Source organism: Pempheris klunzingeri, chromosome 2, assembly GCF_042242105.1.
Source record: "Pempheris klunzingeri isolate RE-2024b chromosome 2, fPemKlu1.hap1, whole genome shotgun sequence".
In the NCBI taxonomy this organism is placed as follows: Eukaryota; Metazoa; Chordata; class Actinopteri; order Acropomatiformes; family Pempheridae; genus Pempheris; species Pempheris klunzingeri.
In genome coordinates, this window is record NC_092013.1 from 13,108,349 (window position 1) to 13,124,635 (window position 16,287).

Sequence of the window (16,287 nt, forward strand, 5' to 3'; positions counted from 1 at the left end):
TGAAAGTATCATTTTTAATATCTGGTTGTAAATCCTTCTGAATTCAATAAGTGACATCAGCTGACACTTGATATTCTCCCTGGTGAAGCTCTGCCAGACCTGTACCACAGCCATCTTCACTCATTTCAGTGGCTTTTTGCCATCAGTCTGGCCATCAGCAAGTGAAATGCATGCTCATTTGGACTGAAGTCAAATGACTTGGCCAGTCACAAGAACTCTGTTTGCCCATAAAAAAACTGGTTAGGGGTCTGTTCATTTAGTACCATTACTCTACTCCTCTGTCCATAAATTGGTGGATTGTTTACACAAAGGGCTGTTTAAGTCATCGCTGTCAACCTACCATGGTCACACACAAACATCCTCAAAGCTGAAGACTCAGCATGTAAAGCTGACAGTACCTGTTAAATTTCAAATCCAATGTGCTGAAAAACACGGCCAAAACAATGAATCGCTGTCTTAATACTGTCTGACTGCGCTGTAAATTTGAATCAAATTTAAGTCAATTCCAATTTTAGGTTACATAACGGTTTCTTTGAGGCGTTATCTTAGCCCAGACATGTTTCATTATGCAATTAACAGTGTGACCTCATACCCCTCACTCCACCCAACCATTCAAGATCCGGGCTTCACTTCCAGCCTATGTCTACGGGAGAGGGTGGAGGAAAAGACAAACAATCCATCTGTCTCTCTGCATATACAATGTGTCTCAGTACATGCTTTAAGAGACAAAGGGCCCTTCAGATTTATCTACTGACTTCAAATCTTTAAATATACTCTTATTATTCATGTGATTTGAATTTAACATGTTGACTGCCCTTTACAGTACAAATCAGCGATCAGTAACTCCTTGATATTTTTAACACATTTAGCTTATTCCTCAAGCATTGCAAAAAGATCAGATATGGAAAGTTTGGTTAGGTGCTTATATGAAACATTTGAGAAAACTGTGCAATCAGAAGTAATAACAGCATCGGAATCATTGGTATCATAATGAATTGCTTTATACAAAACTGACAATATTCAATATAAAGTCTCCGAATGTGACAGCGGGGCACCATACAACCATTGATTTCAGGTGGTCTTGTGGAGTTCTGAGAACTGGGCATCTGATAAGAATGGCGCCACTGCTGTCTCAGAGCCAGAGCTCAATCTTTAATCAGGGGTCATTGTGTTCCACACAGAAGCCCCAAACACATAAAAGCAGGTAGAGGAAGTGGTAAATCATACAGGCATTGGGGTCTAATTGGCCACCAGAATATGCTCCAGCCAAAATATTGTTTTCCCTTGGCGCTATCTGCTTCCATCTCGTGGACTTTCATAGAAACTGTGGCTTCCTGTTCTTGGGTGTTGCCCGCTGTATAAGTACAACATCCCCTAGTCTGTAAAAATAATCTCCAGGACCTTGTGTGAAGAAAAAGAGGGACAGAAATACATTCTGTCCCATGAGGAAGAGCTTCCCCTACAATTCAAAAACTTTAACAGTTTCCTCTTCAACATGGCTGAGAGCCAACACGCCTACAAATGTTTAGGAACACGCACTTCTGAGGGGAATTCTGGGTGGTCACCACACAATAGATTTTAAAGAAATGTTACATTTATTCTCAGTAACTTCAATTAGTCACTGTGCGACTTCACATTCCTGCAAAGCCATGCTAACTTTGCATGAAGATGAAGCAAGACAATGACAAAGTCATCAGCATACGGTACATTGTGACAACACGTCATTGCAAATTTATCAGGCCAGCACACAGCAGAAAAAGTTACAACCGTCAGACGCTGTTAGACTCGTTCTGAGTTGAACCCTCCATTCTTAAATACAATGGGTGTGACAAAGCTAACTTAGGTATGTTGCATGCTGGAGAAAGACGAGACGGTGCATTTTATGGGCCATCACTCTCCATGTGCCCTTATTTGTTCTGCCTCACAGCACAGCTGCTGTTCTGCAACAGACAAGGCAGGTGATTGTCCGACAGAGTGAGCTGTCCACCTGCTGCTTCTCCTCCAAACAGCTGTAGACTGGAGTATCTTTCTGCACTTCTCCACTAAATAATTAGCTTACCTCCAATGGCAGCTTTTCAAGGCAAAGAGAAATGGGTGTGACAAGAGTGCTTAGAGTCCACTTTGTGATTTTGAACGCTCAGTGTGTGAGAGTTAGCAGCTCTGCGTAAACGTTTTACACATGCAGCCTACACTTTTGACATCATAAGCAAAGCTAAAATCACTCCTATGTAATATCTCTGCATAACCGTACACAGCTCACTCTGGTGATCTTCCCCCAGGAGGGGAGTGAGCCAGCAGAAGAGCTAAGCTAGCCTTGCTTGTATCTAAGGCTGCTCCTAGCTAATGTCCAGTTGTGGGAAGGTCGATTGGATGAAATGGGACTGAGGCAAATTGAGCAATGAAAAATCAGAGACTGTTTGTGTCCACATCTGAAGCCCCTGGCTTCATTTTAACCCCCCAGAACAAGTTACTGCTCCCTACGGGCATGCAACCAGGCACTGTTGAAAACAAAGGAAAATATATTTTCAACACAGTCAAGACAAGCTTACTTGTATAGTACATTTCAACAAGGCAATTCAAAGTGCTTTCACATGAACTATTTCAGTATTTTTAATACTTCAATACTATTCGAATATTTGAAAATCATGATCCATACCTAGATGAGTGATGATAATATTTAATCCATGATTCAAAAAATTCACTTTCCTTATTTGATTTGTGATTTAAACACAAACTGATCAGTCAGTCTTTGGAGCCAATTTTGTGCATCAGGGCCCTTTTAGTTGTGGATTAAATCTGATCCGTGTTTGAATTGGCAGTGTTGGACAATATGAGGTTTTGTTATAAAAATGGTCATGTTTTAAGTAGCCAAATTTGTTCATTATTTTTGTGCATTCACCATGTCAAAAGACGACCCTCACAAAAACAAGCTCTACATCCCCAAAAGCTTACAAAGCCTGACAAAAAGATTCATTGATGTAATCAAATTATAAAACTTTAGCAGTGGAAAAACTGATCAGTAATTGCATCTGGGCCAAAAATAAGCTGCCTTAATGTTACATGACCTCAACAATAGAAGCAGTGAAAGCATTTTTCTTTTAGCTCAAGGATTTAAACTGGCCAAATAGCAAAGGACAGCAAAGGGGAGGAATAATTCAGGACAATCCATGTGGAATTAAAAAAATAATGGCCAATGAAACTAAAAAATAATGTGTCAAAAGTAAGTAACTGTCTAGTTTGGGAGTTTTTTTTACTTCATTTAGTGAGGATTATGTTTAGTGAGTCACATAACTGAAGCAAATAAAGCAAAAAATAAAAGCTCTTTCCTTTAAATTGCAAAAGCTGTTTTTCCCCACACGGTACAAAAAAGTAAATGTTGTCTCTATGGTTTTGCCCTCTCTGTGTATCAGTGCACATTGACAACAATCCAATACGGCATCGGTGTAAGGAAACCTCTTCTTAATTGTAAACAGGGGAGAGAGGTGAGCACTCTGTCGAGCATAACACAGATCTCTTCTATAGAGCTGCAAAGTGAAACGCTGATTAGTGACGCTACATTTACTCTGTTTTGTCCAAGGGCAACTGTTTCATATCAGCTAACTGTCGGAAGCACTGACGTTAGCCTAAGCACTCATAAATGTCCTGCAGCTGGTCGTGTGATGGACATTTTAATAGCAGAAATAGCTATTGTATTCAAATCACAGTCAATATTGTATTAAGGCATAATTAATGAGTAATTGAGTGGTTCAAATCACTTAAAATGGAGATGAAACACTGAGGCTGAGGTGGATAAGATAATGTAATGTGTGAGGACATTTGCACAATATGTAGGTCTGTTTATGTTAGTATTGGTCCTCAGAGAAAAACGTAAAATAATCTGACCAAAACCAATCAGGGTCCAGCATACTTAGAGTTTGCAGCAACGCGCACGCGCCCACACACACACACACACACACACATATACAGGGCAAAAATATAGCCTGACAGAATCCATCTCCAATTTGTCACATCACACTTTCCATCTATTCCTTTTGTTACACTTCTTTTCAGAGAGCACCTTATCTCACTCTAAGCCCTCACCTCTTTCAGAACTGTCATAACTCTCATATTCCGATTATGCAGCTTCATCCATTAGTTTAATTATCTCTTCTTTGGCTCTTGGAACTTCCACTAAGCTGCGACTTCTGCACCCGACTATTAGAGAGGGCATACTGTGACCACTTTCTCAACTCAATAGCGAGAGTGCAGAAATTCAACAATGATACCGTTGACTCGTCAGTCGAACTCATTTTAGTCCAAATGGGTGAAAGGGGAAATAGGGTCTCTAAATGACGTGTTCTTTGCCTCGAGTCGGTTTTAAGTACACACTTGTGAAATACGCCGTGTTCATGAGATAAACGTGTCTGTACAACTAAAAAAAAAAAAAAAAAGAAGATTAAATCACTGCATCCTTCTTTCATGGTCCAAAACTTGCTTTGTACAATGACATCATACATGTGTTACTTCTTTTACCCCACCCTGTTCAAGTCTTAAAGTCTTAAAGGTCTGCAGGGCTGTACAGAAGCACAATGGTGCTTTGAACTAAATGCACAATGACAATGCTAACATGCTGTTGTTGCACATGTATAATGTTTAAAACTTGCTAATTAGCCCACACACAAAGTACATCTGAGACTGACGGGAATGCCATCAGTTTTGCAGGTGTTTGGTCATACACCAAAGTATTGTGTAAGTCAAGATTTTGACCTGCTACAGGAAAGGTCAGGGGATCACCAAAGTAAACTGGCCACCATGGACATCTGTACAAACTGTCATGCCGATCCACGCCAGGGATATTTCTACACAAACGTTGTGGAACAACAGACATTGTAATGCCTAAAGATGCACTGATAGCATGGCTTAAAATGCTAAACACATCTCAAAGACTGCAGAACCAAATGTGTCACCATTCTCCCAAAGAACAGCTGGTCATCAGATAGGGAGGGCAGAGGGAGCGATGCTAGGTGCCTGCCAGAAGGCCCTAGTCCCCTTGGCTCAGGGACGCAACGGCAGGAGGATGAGATGACTTTGGGTCACTGCAGAGCGATAAACCAGGACGAGCATAAGCGGACAGACAGTCTGCTGTCTCCCAGGGGACAGAGGTTGGGAGACACACATAAGTCTTTCAGTTACCTGCCTGTCATGGTGTCAGGATGACCCCCCCCCCACCCCCCAGGATGAGGTCATCACTAAGCAGACCATTAGCCACAGTCGTAAGATAAAGGTGAAAGATCTCCACCCACACAGTGAACCCTCAGATGACATGTTACCGGGTATTATATTTTGCCTGTGTTTGGTCCTACCAATTTTATATTGTAAAAACTAGCTATGTCTAACTATGTCTCAATAAGCCTCCCTAAATCACCCATAATATAAAAGCTTATCTCCCCTTAAAATTCACCCATAATATAAAAGCTTATCTCCCCTCAAAATATCTAGAATGGGACATGGTAGTTACAGATATACTGTAGAGTTACAGATATACTGTACTGTCTTCTTTACAATATGTGTGGAGGATACAGAGTGTCTCTAATATCGGTCGTAAGTTTCAATATCAGGCACAGACTGTGAATGAAATTGGGGGGAGAACGTATGAAACACAGATTTTCATCTTTCATTACAAAGTGGAGAACAGCTCTGAAAATCACATGTACACAAGCTGTCTGGGACTGATATGGACTTCCACGCACTGTCCTGACATTATGATAATCTTCCAAAGGCTTATGAGCCATTCTATTTCTCTATTAGTCGAAACAGAAGTACACAAACGTACAAATACACACTGTTAACACACTAGGACAGAAATTCAATGACAAAGGAAAGATAAACTAACAACATAATAATAAAAACAACAATTAAACGACAATGAGCCAACAGTGAAATGGGACTATACTTTCTCCTAATAGAAGTAGATGCACTAGTAATAGGAGCAGTAGTAATAATGTGTATTAATATCACTCACTGACAATTTTAGATTGATGTGCAAATTAGCTAGAAACACAAACATATGCGTGGAAGGCAAAACAAAACATGAACTTAACAGAGCTACAACTCCTATTATAACAAAGTTTTCACTCTTTAAAGTCAAAGTGAAAAACTCAACTCTGTAACCACTGACTCTGTATTCTATTAGTTTTGCCTGTTATACAAATATTGTGGGTTTTCATTGCCTAAAAAACACATTGTCCTGACATAGTGTGTGTTATGAAGTCGTATTTAATTTTTATTATGCTTTTGCCTTGTTTATCCACTGTGTTTAGTGCTGTTCTGTCACTGTGTGGATGTTTCACTGCCGCCTGCCAGAGGATTGCAGATGAAAATTAGCCCCAGGCTAACTCAGGTACAATGCATCAAATAGTAACATTTATGTTTAATATTGTACATGTTCCCTTACAAATAAAATAAAAAAAGTCCTAATAATACCCCAAGTTAATCATTACTTTTATAATCAGTGTATTGGGTAGATAATAACACGGTAAAACGGTTCTGTATGTCCACACATTGGATGCCGGTGATTGTATAGGGGAGGTCACAGAGTCTCCACATTTAATAGGTGCTTTCCTTTTTGTTGCATGAACTCTCTGAAGAGATCACAGCTGAACACAACAGTGTCTGAGTCAATCCAGCCATTAGTATGAGATATGTTGGTAACAGACTAAAACAGACAGCCAGAGGCCATCTTAACATAACCTCCTTGGCGGAGGTAAGCATAAACTTCAGCCAAATAAACTTTCCGTTTTGCAGCTGTGCACTTTGACCGGAACTAAACAGACATGTATTTATTTACTCCAGCAGATGATGATAAATAGGCTGTACGGTGAAGTCTTTATCTGCAAAGCTAAACCCTTCTCCTGCTTATTCATGTGGTTTCACAGCCATCCTTTGCTTGTATTTTTACAGCCCGAGAGTGGGAGAGTGTGTGCATATGTGGGTACATGTGCCAGTCAGTAGACACAGCGAGGGAAGAGAGTGGAAGAAATTAAAACACAGTGCAGCCGAGAGCCTTGCGTACCCCAAAACCACTAATTAGGCCACAAATCACAAGATAGCACATGACCACATCCCCAGATGAGTGTTGGGCTAAGCACAGCAAGTAGCCATCTTAAATCCAGCCTTAATCCAGCCTGTGTCTCACCCTCCTCACCAGCCCCATAGAACCCACATACAAACCTCTGCTCAGAATTGAGATGTGGCCAGCATTAGGAAAGACAGATGAGGAGGGAAAATAAGGCATAGAGGGGAGGAGGGAGCTCAAACCGAGGAAGGGAAAATTGATTCCAGAGGAATGAAAATTGGTTAAATTCATTTCATAATTAAAGCTGCTGTGGGCAGGTCTCTATGAGGTATGGACCTATTTACAAAAAAAGTACTCTGCAAAAGTACAAATTCTGATTCTCAATTCCGCTTCACTGACTCCCTTTGTTGCACCTCATCTACGCCTTCTTCCTACTGATGTACCAAAAAAAAATAAAATAGCTGTCCAGCTTGAGTTAAGCGATAACTAAATGAAATGAAAATATGCGCTTGGTGATGTCGCCACAGAAGCTAATGTCTGAAATAGCAGAAGCAGTGGTGTGCACATGGATGATTGACAAAGTGGGCCTTTGCCCTCTGGTTTCCCTCGGCTGCTTGAAGCTAAAAATGCATTTTTAAAAGTGAAAATAACAGGGAAATGGCTCTATTTATAATTCAGGAAACTAGACTCATTACTACATTCACAATATTTTCCAACATGAGGACTATTTCTGCTCAGTTCAATCAAAGGGTCCATTTATAAATCTCGTGGTGAATGGACAAAAAGCGTCATTTTCAAAAAACCTGAAAAATATTAATAAATAATCAGTGAGGTAATTTACATATTGCACTAAAGGTTTAGACTGTCACACATTTTAGAAAGCAAAGAACAGCTTCTAGCCCAATAACTTCATACAAACATACATAAATCTACTTTTTTTATTACCCCTTGCAGATATACAAGTTCTTACTTACATGAGTAATGAGACACTACAACATGAAGATTGATGGGCCCGAGTGATCTTCTTTCCGCCTACTATTGTTAAAATATGAAGCTGGATCACCCTAAATTAACATAAATGTCTGAGTTCGCAGAGAGATCCACTATTTACGCGATTAGGCCGACAAATGTCTCCATATATTTAACTTACAGAGACAGTCTTTAAAACAAAACAAAAAAAACATCACCCACCCACCTGATACCATTAACTCACAAAAATCACACAGCACAACTAAAGGCTTGAAAACACTCTGAGCTATTGCCCTCTCCAAACTCAGCTCACCCCCTCAGCAGCCATTACTCTTCCATGTTGCAGTTGTTCTGCAAGCTAAGCAGGGACTACAATGACTACATGTTTACACAGCAAGTGTCCTTATAATTTAGAATCCAGACAGGAATCAATAGTTAGTGGTGTAATTCAGCAAACTGGAGAGATAGTAGCACAAAATAAACGATATAACAAGCCTGGGAACGCCAGTGATCTAGAACTGATGCACTACTAAATGCTATCAGTAGCTTCTATACAGTTATTACTCAGTGGCTTGCAGCGCAATTCTATGCAAACATGCATCACAGCATTTGAACATATGACTGTCAATCACACGTTGTTTTATAATTCAAGGAAAGCAGTGTGCATCTTCCAACGCTGTGCCATTACGCCAGAATTACAGCCTTGCCCCCTACAGTTGACTCCTCCCCTCTGGGTGAGGGTGGGGGAGTGTAATGTACTCATTACAAAGTAAGTCATCATGATTATGAGTTTAAAAAAAATTGCTGAGCTGCTAGCTAGCTCATTCCAGCTCATCAGCATAACCACATTAGGGAGGAAACCTGTGGGCTGGCAATCTCACTCTTCCTCAATATTGCAGTCCCAGCAGGCCGGCAATGTCCACATCCATTAAGTTGGACTGGAGCCACCAACTAGGCCTAATGTGCAGCCAAAAGGCACACACCAACACCATGTGACACCTGAAATCAAATTAATTAGGTTTACACAACAAACCTGTCAGTCCAGCACGTCAACCTACCCTAAAAGGGAGACCAGAAAATGTGGCAGTATTTATCATTGTTGCTGTCCACTCGGCCTTTATGTATCCTGGTGGTACAGTCCCAGAACACTGTTCTTTGGACGTGCCAATGTGACAATATAAACAATCAACTCCAACAAAAACTCGCTGGTAGAGTATTAGCTCAGGGTGTCGAAATCCCTAATTTATTTCCACCCTTAATATATTTACATCATCTAGAGAAGGGAAACAGATTGTCAGAAGCAGTGGGAAGTTAGATGATTTGGAGCTCAATTCTGCTAAATTGGTTGCTGCCAGTGTGATACATCATGGAGAATTAAGATGCCTCTCCCCCAGCACAGAACTTCGGCAGCCATATTGGCACATCTGTCAAGGGCCTACCCCTGACAGAGACAAATGGACCAATTCTGGCACACGAAGGGTGATCCAAACTGCTAGCAATAACCAAGATGAATAATGAGTCAGCTTGGGCCCCAGCAAAAATTCATTTTTAATAATTAGTGTTCCTGCACCTCTCATTTTCTCAGAAAATGAGTGCAGGTACAACTACAGGTTGATACAACAAATCAGCAAGACTGGAGGAATATAGATGATGTTGTGTTAAGCTTCCATCATCACAGAGAATGGCTGTGACTACAAATGCCGGCGTGTGAGACAGATGAATCTCTCTCTGTTCTCCCAGGAGGAGGAAATTAATCAAGTCCAGAGAGCACTGTGGCTGCAGGAGGCAGCAGAGGAATGTTGGAGGATGAGCACAACAAAGTTGAAAAGATCTTAATGTTTTGGCTCTACTGTAAATGAACACTATTCCTCTGCTCAGAACAAAGGGAAAAGGGGAGACAGTTCTAAAGTGCAACACAAACCAACCATGTCACGTAGCATTGCGTCAGCTGACACCTGTAGCACACTCCAATGCACCGTACAGACAGACAGAAGTAGTGGTCAGGGTACAGTAGCCACAATGTGCCAGTCAAGATTGAATGCGATAAAATTGCTGCTTTTCTGGACAGCTGACATGTGTCAGCTGGCTGTGACGTTTGTTACGACCCCGGCAGTGTGCAGGCTTACATAGAGCACAAAGGATGCAGAGGTTTTAGCGCTCGTCATACTCTGTCAGTGTGTGTGCTGCCCTCAAATCCCAGAATCCTGAAAAGAGTTGCTCTAACTGACTGATTTAGTATATAACATCACTTACTAAATGCTAACGTACAATGCTACACCATATCGTAGCAGCTAAAAACATGTAAATTAAGATTTTTTTGAAAATGAAACATCAGCGGGAAAACCTACATACTTTACAGGCTTAACTAGGTTTTAGCAAGCAAGAATCAATGCAAGGTTTTGGTCATTTGAACAGACTCAAACTTTTATTTGAATGGAATACATTTGGTAGACACCATGACCAGATGAATGATAACACAAAGGTGATGTTTAAAAGCCCTGACAATAGCTTTTATTCACCTAAGGACCTGCTAATGTACATTTTTGACTGGCTAATGCACAAAATGGTGCAGCTCCTAAAAAAAAACCAAAAAAAAAAAAACACCCCCTTCTGAGAATCAGACTACTTAAATTGTTTGAAAAAACATCAAAGGACACATCGTCTGGTTCATGGTAATGTCATTGGACTGCATAATAACTGGAAATGAAATTTAAATGTGATCTTCAGCTGCCATTCTAAGTATTTCATCCTGGCAGAAATCTGATTAAACAATTGCTTTGTAGTGTTCATTTGGACAACAAAAATTGTGCATCATGATTCATGATACACAACAACCCCCACAATTGCTTTAATATCCATTATTTGATTGTCTCAAAACAATCAGGAGCAAAACATCATTTTTTATAGGAGCGTGGCGAGATCTCCGGAGCTCCGTGCAAATATTACCTTCATCTTTCTCATCAGAGAACATGCGTTAGGCTGGCATTTTTATCTTCATCCCCAAAGGATTTCCCTGAATGCCCCATGCTTTACCCTCCATGCATACCCCCCGTACAGTCACATAGTCGGGGAGCTTTGCTTTAAAGTCAAGTGCCTCTTATACGTGGAGGTCTACCGGGAGCAATCCTCCTCTCAATTCATTACCTCCAGGAGGCAGAGCTCTTTCTGTCGGGCACCATGACAACATGGCATTGCTCTTTTCCCTCCAGCCTTTGTAGGGGGGTGCCAAGCCGCAAGAGACAAAGTGCACTGCCTTCACAAGAACCCAGCCAATTTAAGGTTATATGAATCAGAGGGTTTAACATGTCAAAACTAACCAACCTGAGAGGCATAGTCACATTTTAATCAAACCAAAACTCTGCACTAAAATCCTGCGGTGTGATTTGTCCAAACAATCCTCCGTCTCGATTTCTGTAAATGAGATCAGTTGTAAAACTGCATAATAATGTATGATTGGCATGTTTTATTTTAACTGGGAGTACATAATGAGTGCAATTTTTAGTTACATATTTTTCCCCCAAAAAATTACGAGAACAACGAGATAGATCATGAAGAAATATAATAACAAGGTACAAAAGTGCATGCAGCAGTAAAATTGTGGGTTAATTCAAAGCCAAAATCAACAGCCCTGGCAATCAAGAACAGTGAGTTACCTAATCTTGTTTTGCTTCCTCTAGTCTAAAGTACTAATTAAGATGGATCAACATAGCAATTGATTGGAAATGACACTTCATTCACTTCATTATGTGAGACATGAGTGGAAAGATTGCTAATGATCACGGGCAACCACAGTGAAGTGGAATAAAACAGTCAAGCTGAGAGGAAATATAATCCACACGTATCAGACAATCACAGGCTCTTTCAGTGGCTACAACAGCTTGTCAGGGTGGCTTCCATCCAAACATCCATGACTACTGGATGAAAACAGACGGTGGGAGCTCTATCCGTGCAAAGCGCAGAGCTTTGAGTGAGTTACAAATGTGAAAAATCACTGATATGTAGTGTGTAAATATCTATCTTATTCATTTGTGGAGGTAGACTACCGTATCATCTAAATGATTTGTGCACTTTCCTGCGTTTTCAATTTCTCAAACTGCGCGTGGTTATTTTATTTTTTTCTAACCAAAATCATAAATCTCACAGTGAGCACAGGAAGAGCATAAAACTTTCATTAGGCATAATTGCTTCACATCAGTCTGATATGACATGCGAGTTAATTCAGAATTGACAAAACGTCGTAATGCAGTGAAAATTTTAAAAAAATAAATAAATCGAGTGTGGAGTTGACGTTAATCAATATTTTTCTACATCTAGTAGCATCACTGCTTTGCTTGGTTTTCTTTTTTTGTTTTTCATTCTACACACTGATAGAGGGGATCAAGCGTAATGCTTCTGCAAACGCACATTAAGGTACTCCAACTGTTGTGCTGTAATTAAACTAGAACAATAAATCAACAAGAGTGCAATCAAACGCAAACTACTGCCTATATTGGGCAAAAACATCAAACTACCAATAGAGGAAGCCAGAGAAACTAACAGAGATGATGTGAAAACCTGCAGAGATATAAAAAGGGGAAATGATGCATAGCCCTGTTCCTGTGGGAGTCTTATGGGGAGTATGATATCATCCCTCTTATGAAAAATGCCTCCACACACACACACCCCATGCCTTAAATAACTTTTAATCAAATTTCAGGGTGTAGGTTTCGAGGTTACTTACATTGAGGTTCATAACCAAAGCACACAGGACGATGACGTGTCACAGAGCGATAAGAGCTCTCATTGCACCGTGAGCCTCATTCCTCATTGGAGTGCACTGGGCTGATGTGCAACATACAAGGGCTTAGTAATGCTTCTCATCATGAAAACTATGGAAGATATTTTCATACTGATGACTTTAATATCATTATGCCTTGTTAAAAACTCAAACCATTATGTCACATATTACCACAAGTTTAAAGCATTGCATAAGCGATCAGTGTGGCAGAGTTTTATATCTTTCCACCAGATATGCTTTGCAATTTTGACACCTGAAAAAATCTAATCAGATCAAAAACAAAAGATTTATGAAACAGCCGAAATTGTTTCTCAGTTTTATTTGCTACTGCTCCAGTTTCTGAGTGTTGTATTGTTCCACACGCTTCAAACAGCTCAGTCGACTGTAGGATACACAGTGAAAAGTGTGGGAAGTTTGTGCAAAACATTGAGTGATAAGCTCCCTCTATACACTCTGCCTGTACTCTATGTGTGTATGTGTCTATAAGCTAAAGTCTGCCTTGCACCAGCACCTTCCAGCTTCAGGCAAGCCCTACTGTGTGCATTTCTTTTACACTCACTTGCACCGAGCAAATGCCCTTAATAACCATTTAGCTGCTAAGGCACGCTTGTCTGTCCCCCATTCACAGCCTTAGCCACTAATTACCTTTCCAAAGCAATGGACATTTCTGTGTTCCCTCAATGCTTCCCTTTTTCTCAGTACACTCAGCCAGCTGCCTTCACTGGTAGGAATTAGTGCTCTGCATGGGCCTGAAATAAATGTCCAGAATTATTCCCCTACAGCCAGTTCCCCAACCCGGTGTTTGTTCATTTTTGTCCACCCCCCCTTTTTTAAAATTTTTACAAAACATCAAGAGATTTTATCTCCTCCCAATTACCACCCTGCCTCTTGCTAAGTATGCATGCAACTCTGCACACAAACATGGCATACATGACATTATGCCAAATGAAAGATGAGGCTTTTAAGTTCACCAAAAAAGTCTAAATCAACCCTGATGTACATGCATACACACACACAGATACATGTTTTTTTTCCCACAACAGCAGCACCAAAGACAAAATATTCCATCAGTACAATCATTTTCAGAGCTGTGATTCACTCCAATAGCAGAGGGACCAAGTTAGTTATTTGCTAGGTGATGTTTTTGGACCTTGAAACCTGTAAATATAATTTTACCCACTGCTCCTCGCTTCCTGAGCTCTCCCAATGAGGTGCCCTCCATCTGAGCACATAACCCCTATTTCCCACCGGAGCTGCACAATGACCAACAGAGGGCTGTGTTTGCACTTGAGTGTGAATACATATAGCTGAATGTGAAGCAGTGCTCTAAGAGAACATTGATGTGCGCTTATCAGAACTGGTACTTAGCAAAAAAACACAGCTCCTGGACTGCAAACACCTGCCTAAACATGTAAAAAACACACACATGCTATTAAGAAAAAAGGAATTTATAGTGCAGAGGGAGCCATTTTCTCATGGATTTCTTTTTTATGAGGAACCTTTATGGTACCTAAATATTTAATTCATAGGTGAGTGGATGCAAAACTAGTTTACTGCATGAACATTGTAAAAGTCTGCTTGTTGGTGGCCTTTAGAGTCCTCGAGTGAAGAGTTGAAGATGATAATTGCTGCATAAGCAGTATAAACAAAATCCCTTTCACGGTCACAGTCAAAGCTATTGACATATGCACTTAAAAAACTATTTTCATATCTATTTTGCTAGATTTGCTATTTGCAGACTTTGAAAAAAACCCAAAAAACTACAACTTTCTAGGGCTTATAACTCAGCTGCTGCCCCTTCACCCTTTAACCTTCTGCTCAACCATATGGTAGAGCACATTTTGACTCACTATATCTTATTGAAAACATGTTTTACTTACGACATCTCAACCGTTTGGTAGAGGCCAATATTTCAAAAAATGTGGGGTCTGTTCATAAAAAAAACATTGATTTTTGTAATTAGCGCCCCAAGGAAATAAAATATATAAAGAATACATTTTTTCATTGCTTTTTTCTTGGTGAGGACGTTAAAGGGTTAAAGAGTTCAGTGAACAGAGTTTACACATAATTTGCCACTTTCACACCCCAACTTTACCACCCAAATACACACACGCAAACACACACTTCTGTGAATATTTACAAGCATGAAAGTGCACATAATGAATCATCCATTAGAGCGTACAGCTGAATGTTGAGTCTGGGCTGCCATATCCATCCATCTTACCAGTTTGTTCAGTTTGTTAGATGGCTGAGAGATTAGGGGACGAGGCCTGCCTTAATTCCCAGAAGCACTTACTTTGGCATTAAAAGCATGCATATTATCAATAATATGGGAAGGACTTTAAAAAAAACTAGGTTTTCAAAGCTAGGTCTGGTGTATTTTGGACTTTTTTTTAAATATAACTCAATAAAGATGGAGGTCTGCTGAAGGCAGCCGGCAACTGCACCAACCAAGGGTGACATACTGGAGGTCACAGTCATCCTTTTTTAGTGTTTAGTGTTTACACACACTTCGTATTTGTAACCATTGATGTTGATGAAGAGTAATTTTTACAACTGCCAGGTTTTTATTAAATTACATGCACATGTACGTAAATTGATTCTCCTGCATTTCAAGTCACACAATTTGCATGCCTGATCCAAGCCTAGTAATGAATAGATAAATTAATACATTTTAAATCAAGTCAACTCATCATTTGTGGTTAATGATGCTGGCTCCAACATATTCTGTGCACCAGCTCATTTTGCTGTATGTCAGCGTTGTCTTCTCTCCAGCGCATCAGATTAATAAGAGTGATTAAGAGTAATGAAAACATACAGTATAGGTATACTATTATATGAATACTAAATACCTAATTCAGCCCTTCTGGCCACAGCAGCGTGGAGGGAATAGGGGTTACTGGCAAAATGGTGGACAAAAATAAGAAAATGATAGAGAGGCAAGATAGAGAAGAGGTGAGCAAGTCAAAGAAATGCATTTCCCCTCCTACTGAGGGCTCTGGACCGCGCACAAATGAGAGCTCACCTGAATAGGACCAGTAGGGGTCACCAGCTGCCCTCCTCTCCCTCATTACGCCAGTGCTCCCATGGTGCCCGTCTCCAGCATGGTGAGGGTGGCCACCTGATGCAACTGTGGGAGGCAGAGACAGAGGTCAGAAAATCCACAGGGGAAGAGAAGCCTGAACAAATATGGAAACTTATTCAACAGTACATGGCTGAGAAAATGTATATGGCTGATGCCCACACTTGGCGACATGGTGAGAGATTTATAAAGAAAATAATAAAAATTATCTTAAAATTAAACTTCTTGAATACAGATTCCAACTCCAGAAGTGTCCCATCTCCTTAAAGTCTTTCCAAATCTTAAACTGATGTTCAATTCAGTGTTCCACTGTTGTTTGTTTTTATTTTGCTATGTTTCCAATTCTTATCTTAACAATACTATAACCACACTGTAGTTGTCAAATGAAGATTTTGCAGTAATATA

At 40.2% G+C, this 16,287-nt stretch overlaps 1 protein-coding gene across 1 annotated transcript in view; it reads right to left on the reverse strand.

Moving 5' to 3' along the window:
- ca16b (carbonic anhydrase XVI b) overlaps positions 1-15,925 on the reverse strand; it is a 77,961-nt gene extending 62,036 nt beyond the window's left edge. The window contains exon 1 of the mRNA XM_070837629.1: positions 15,826-15,925. Coding sequence (XP_070693730.1) covers positions 15,826-15,871 — 46 coding nt within the window. The 5' untranslated portion in view covers positions 15,872-15,925. The remainder of the gene's footprint in view (positions 1-15,825) is intronic.
- Positions 15,926-16,287: the final 362 nt, after the last annotated feature.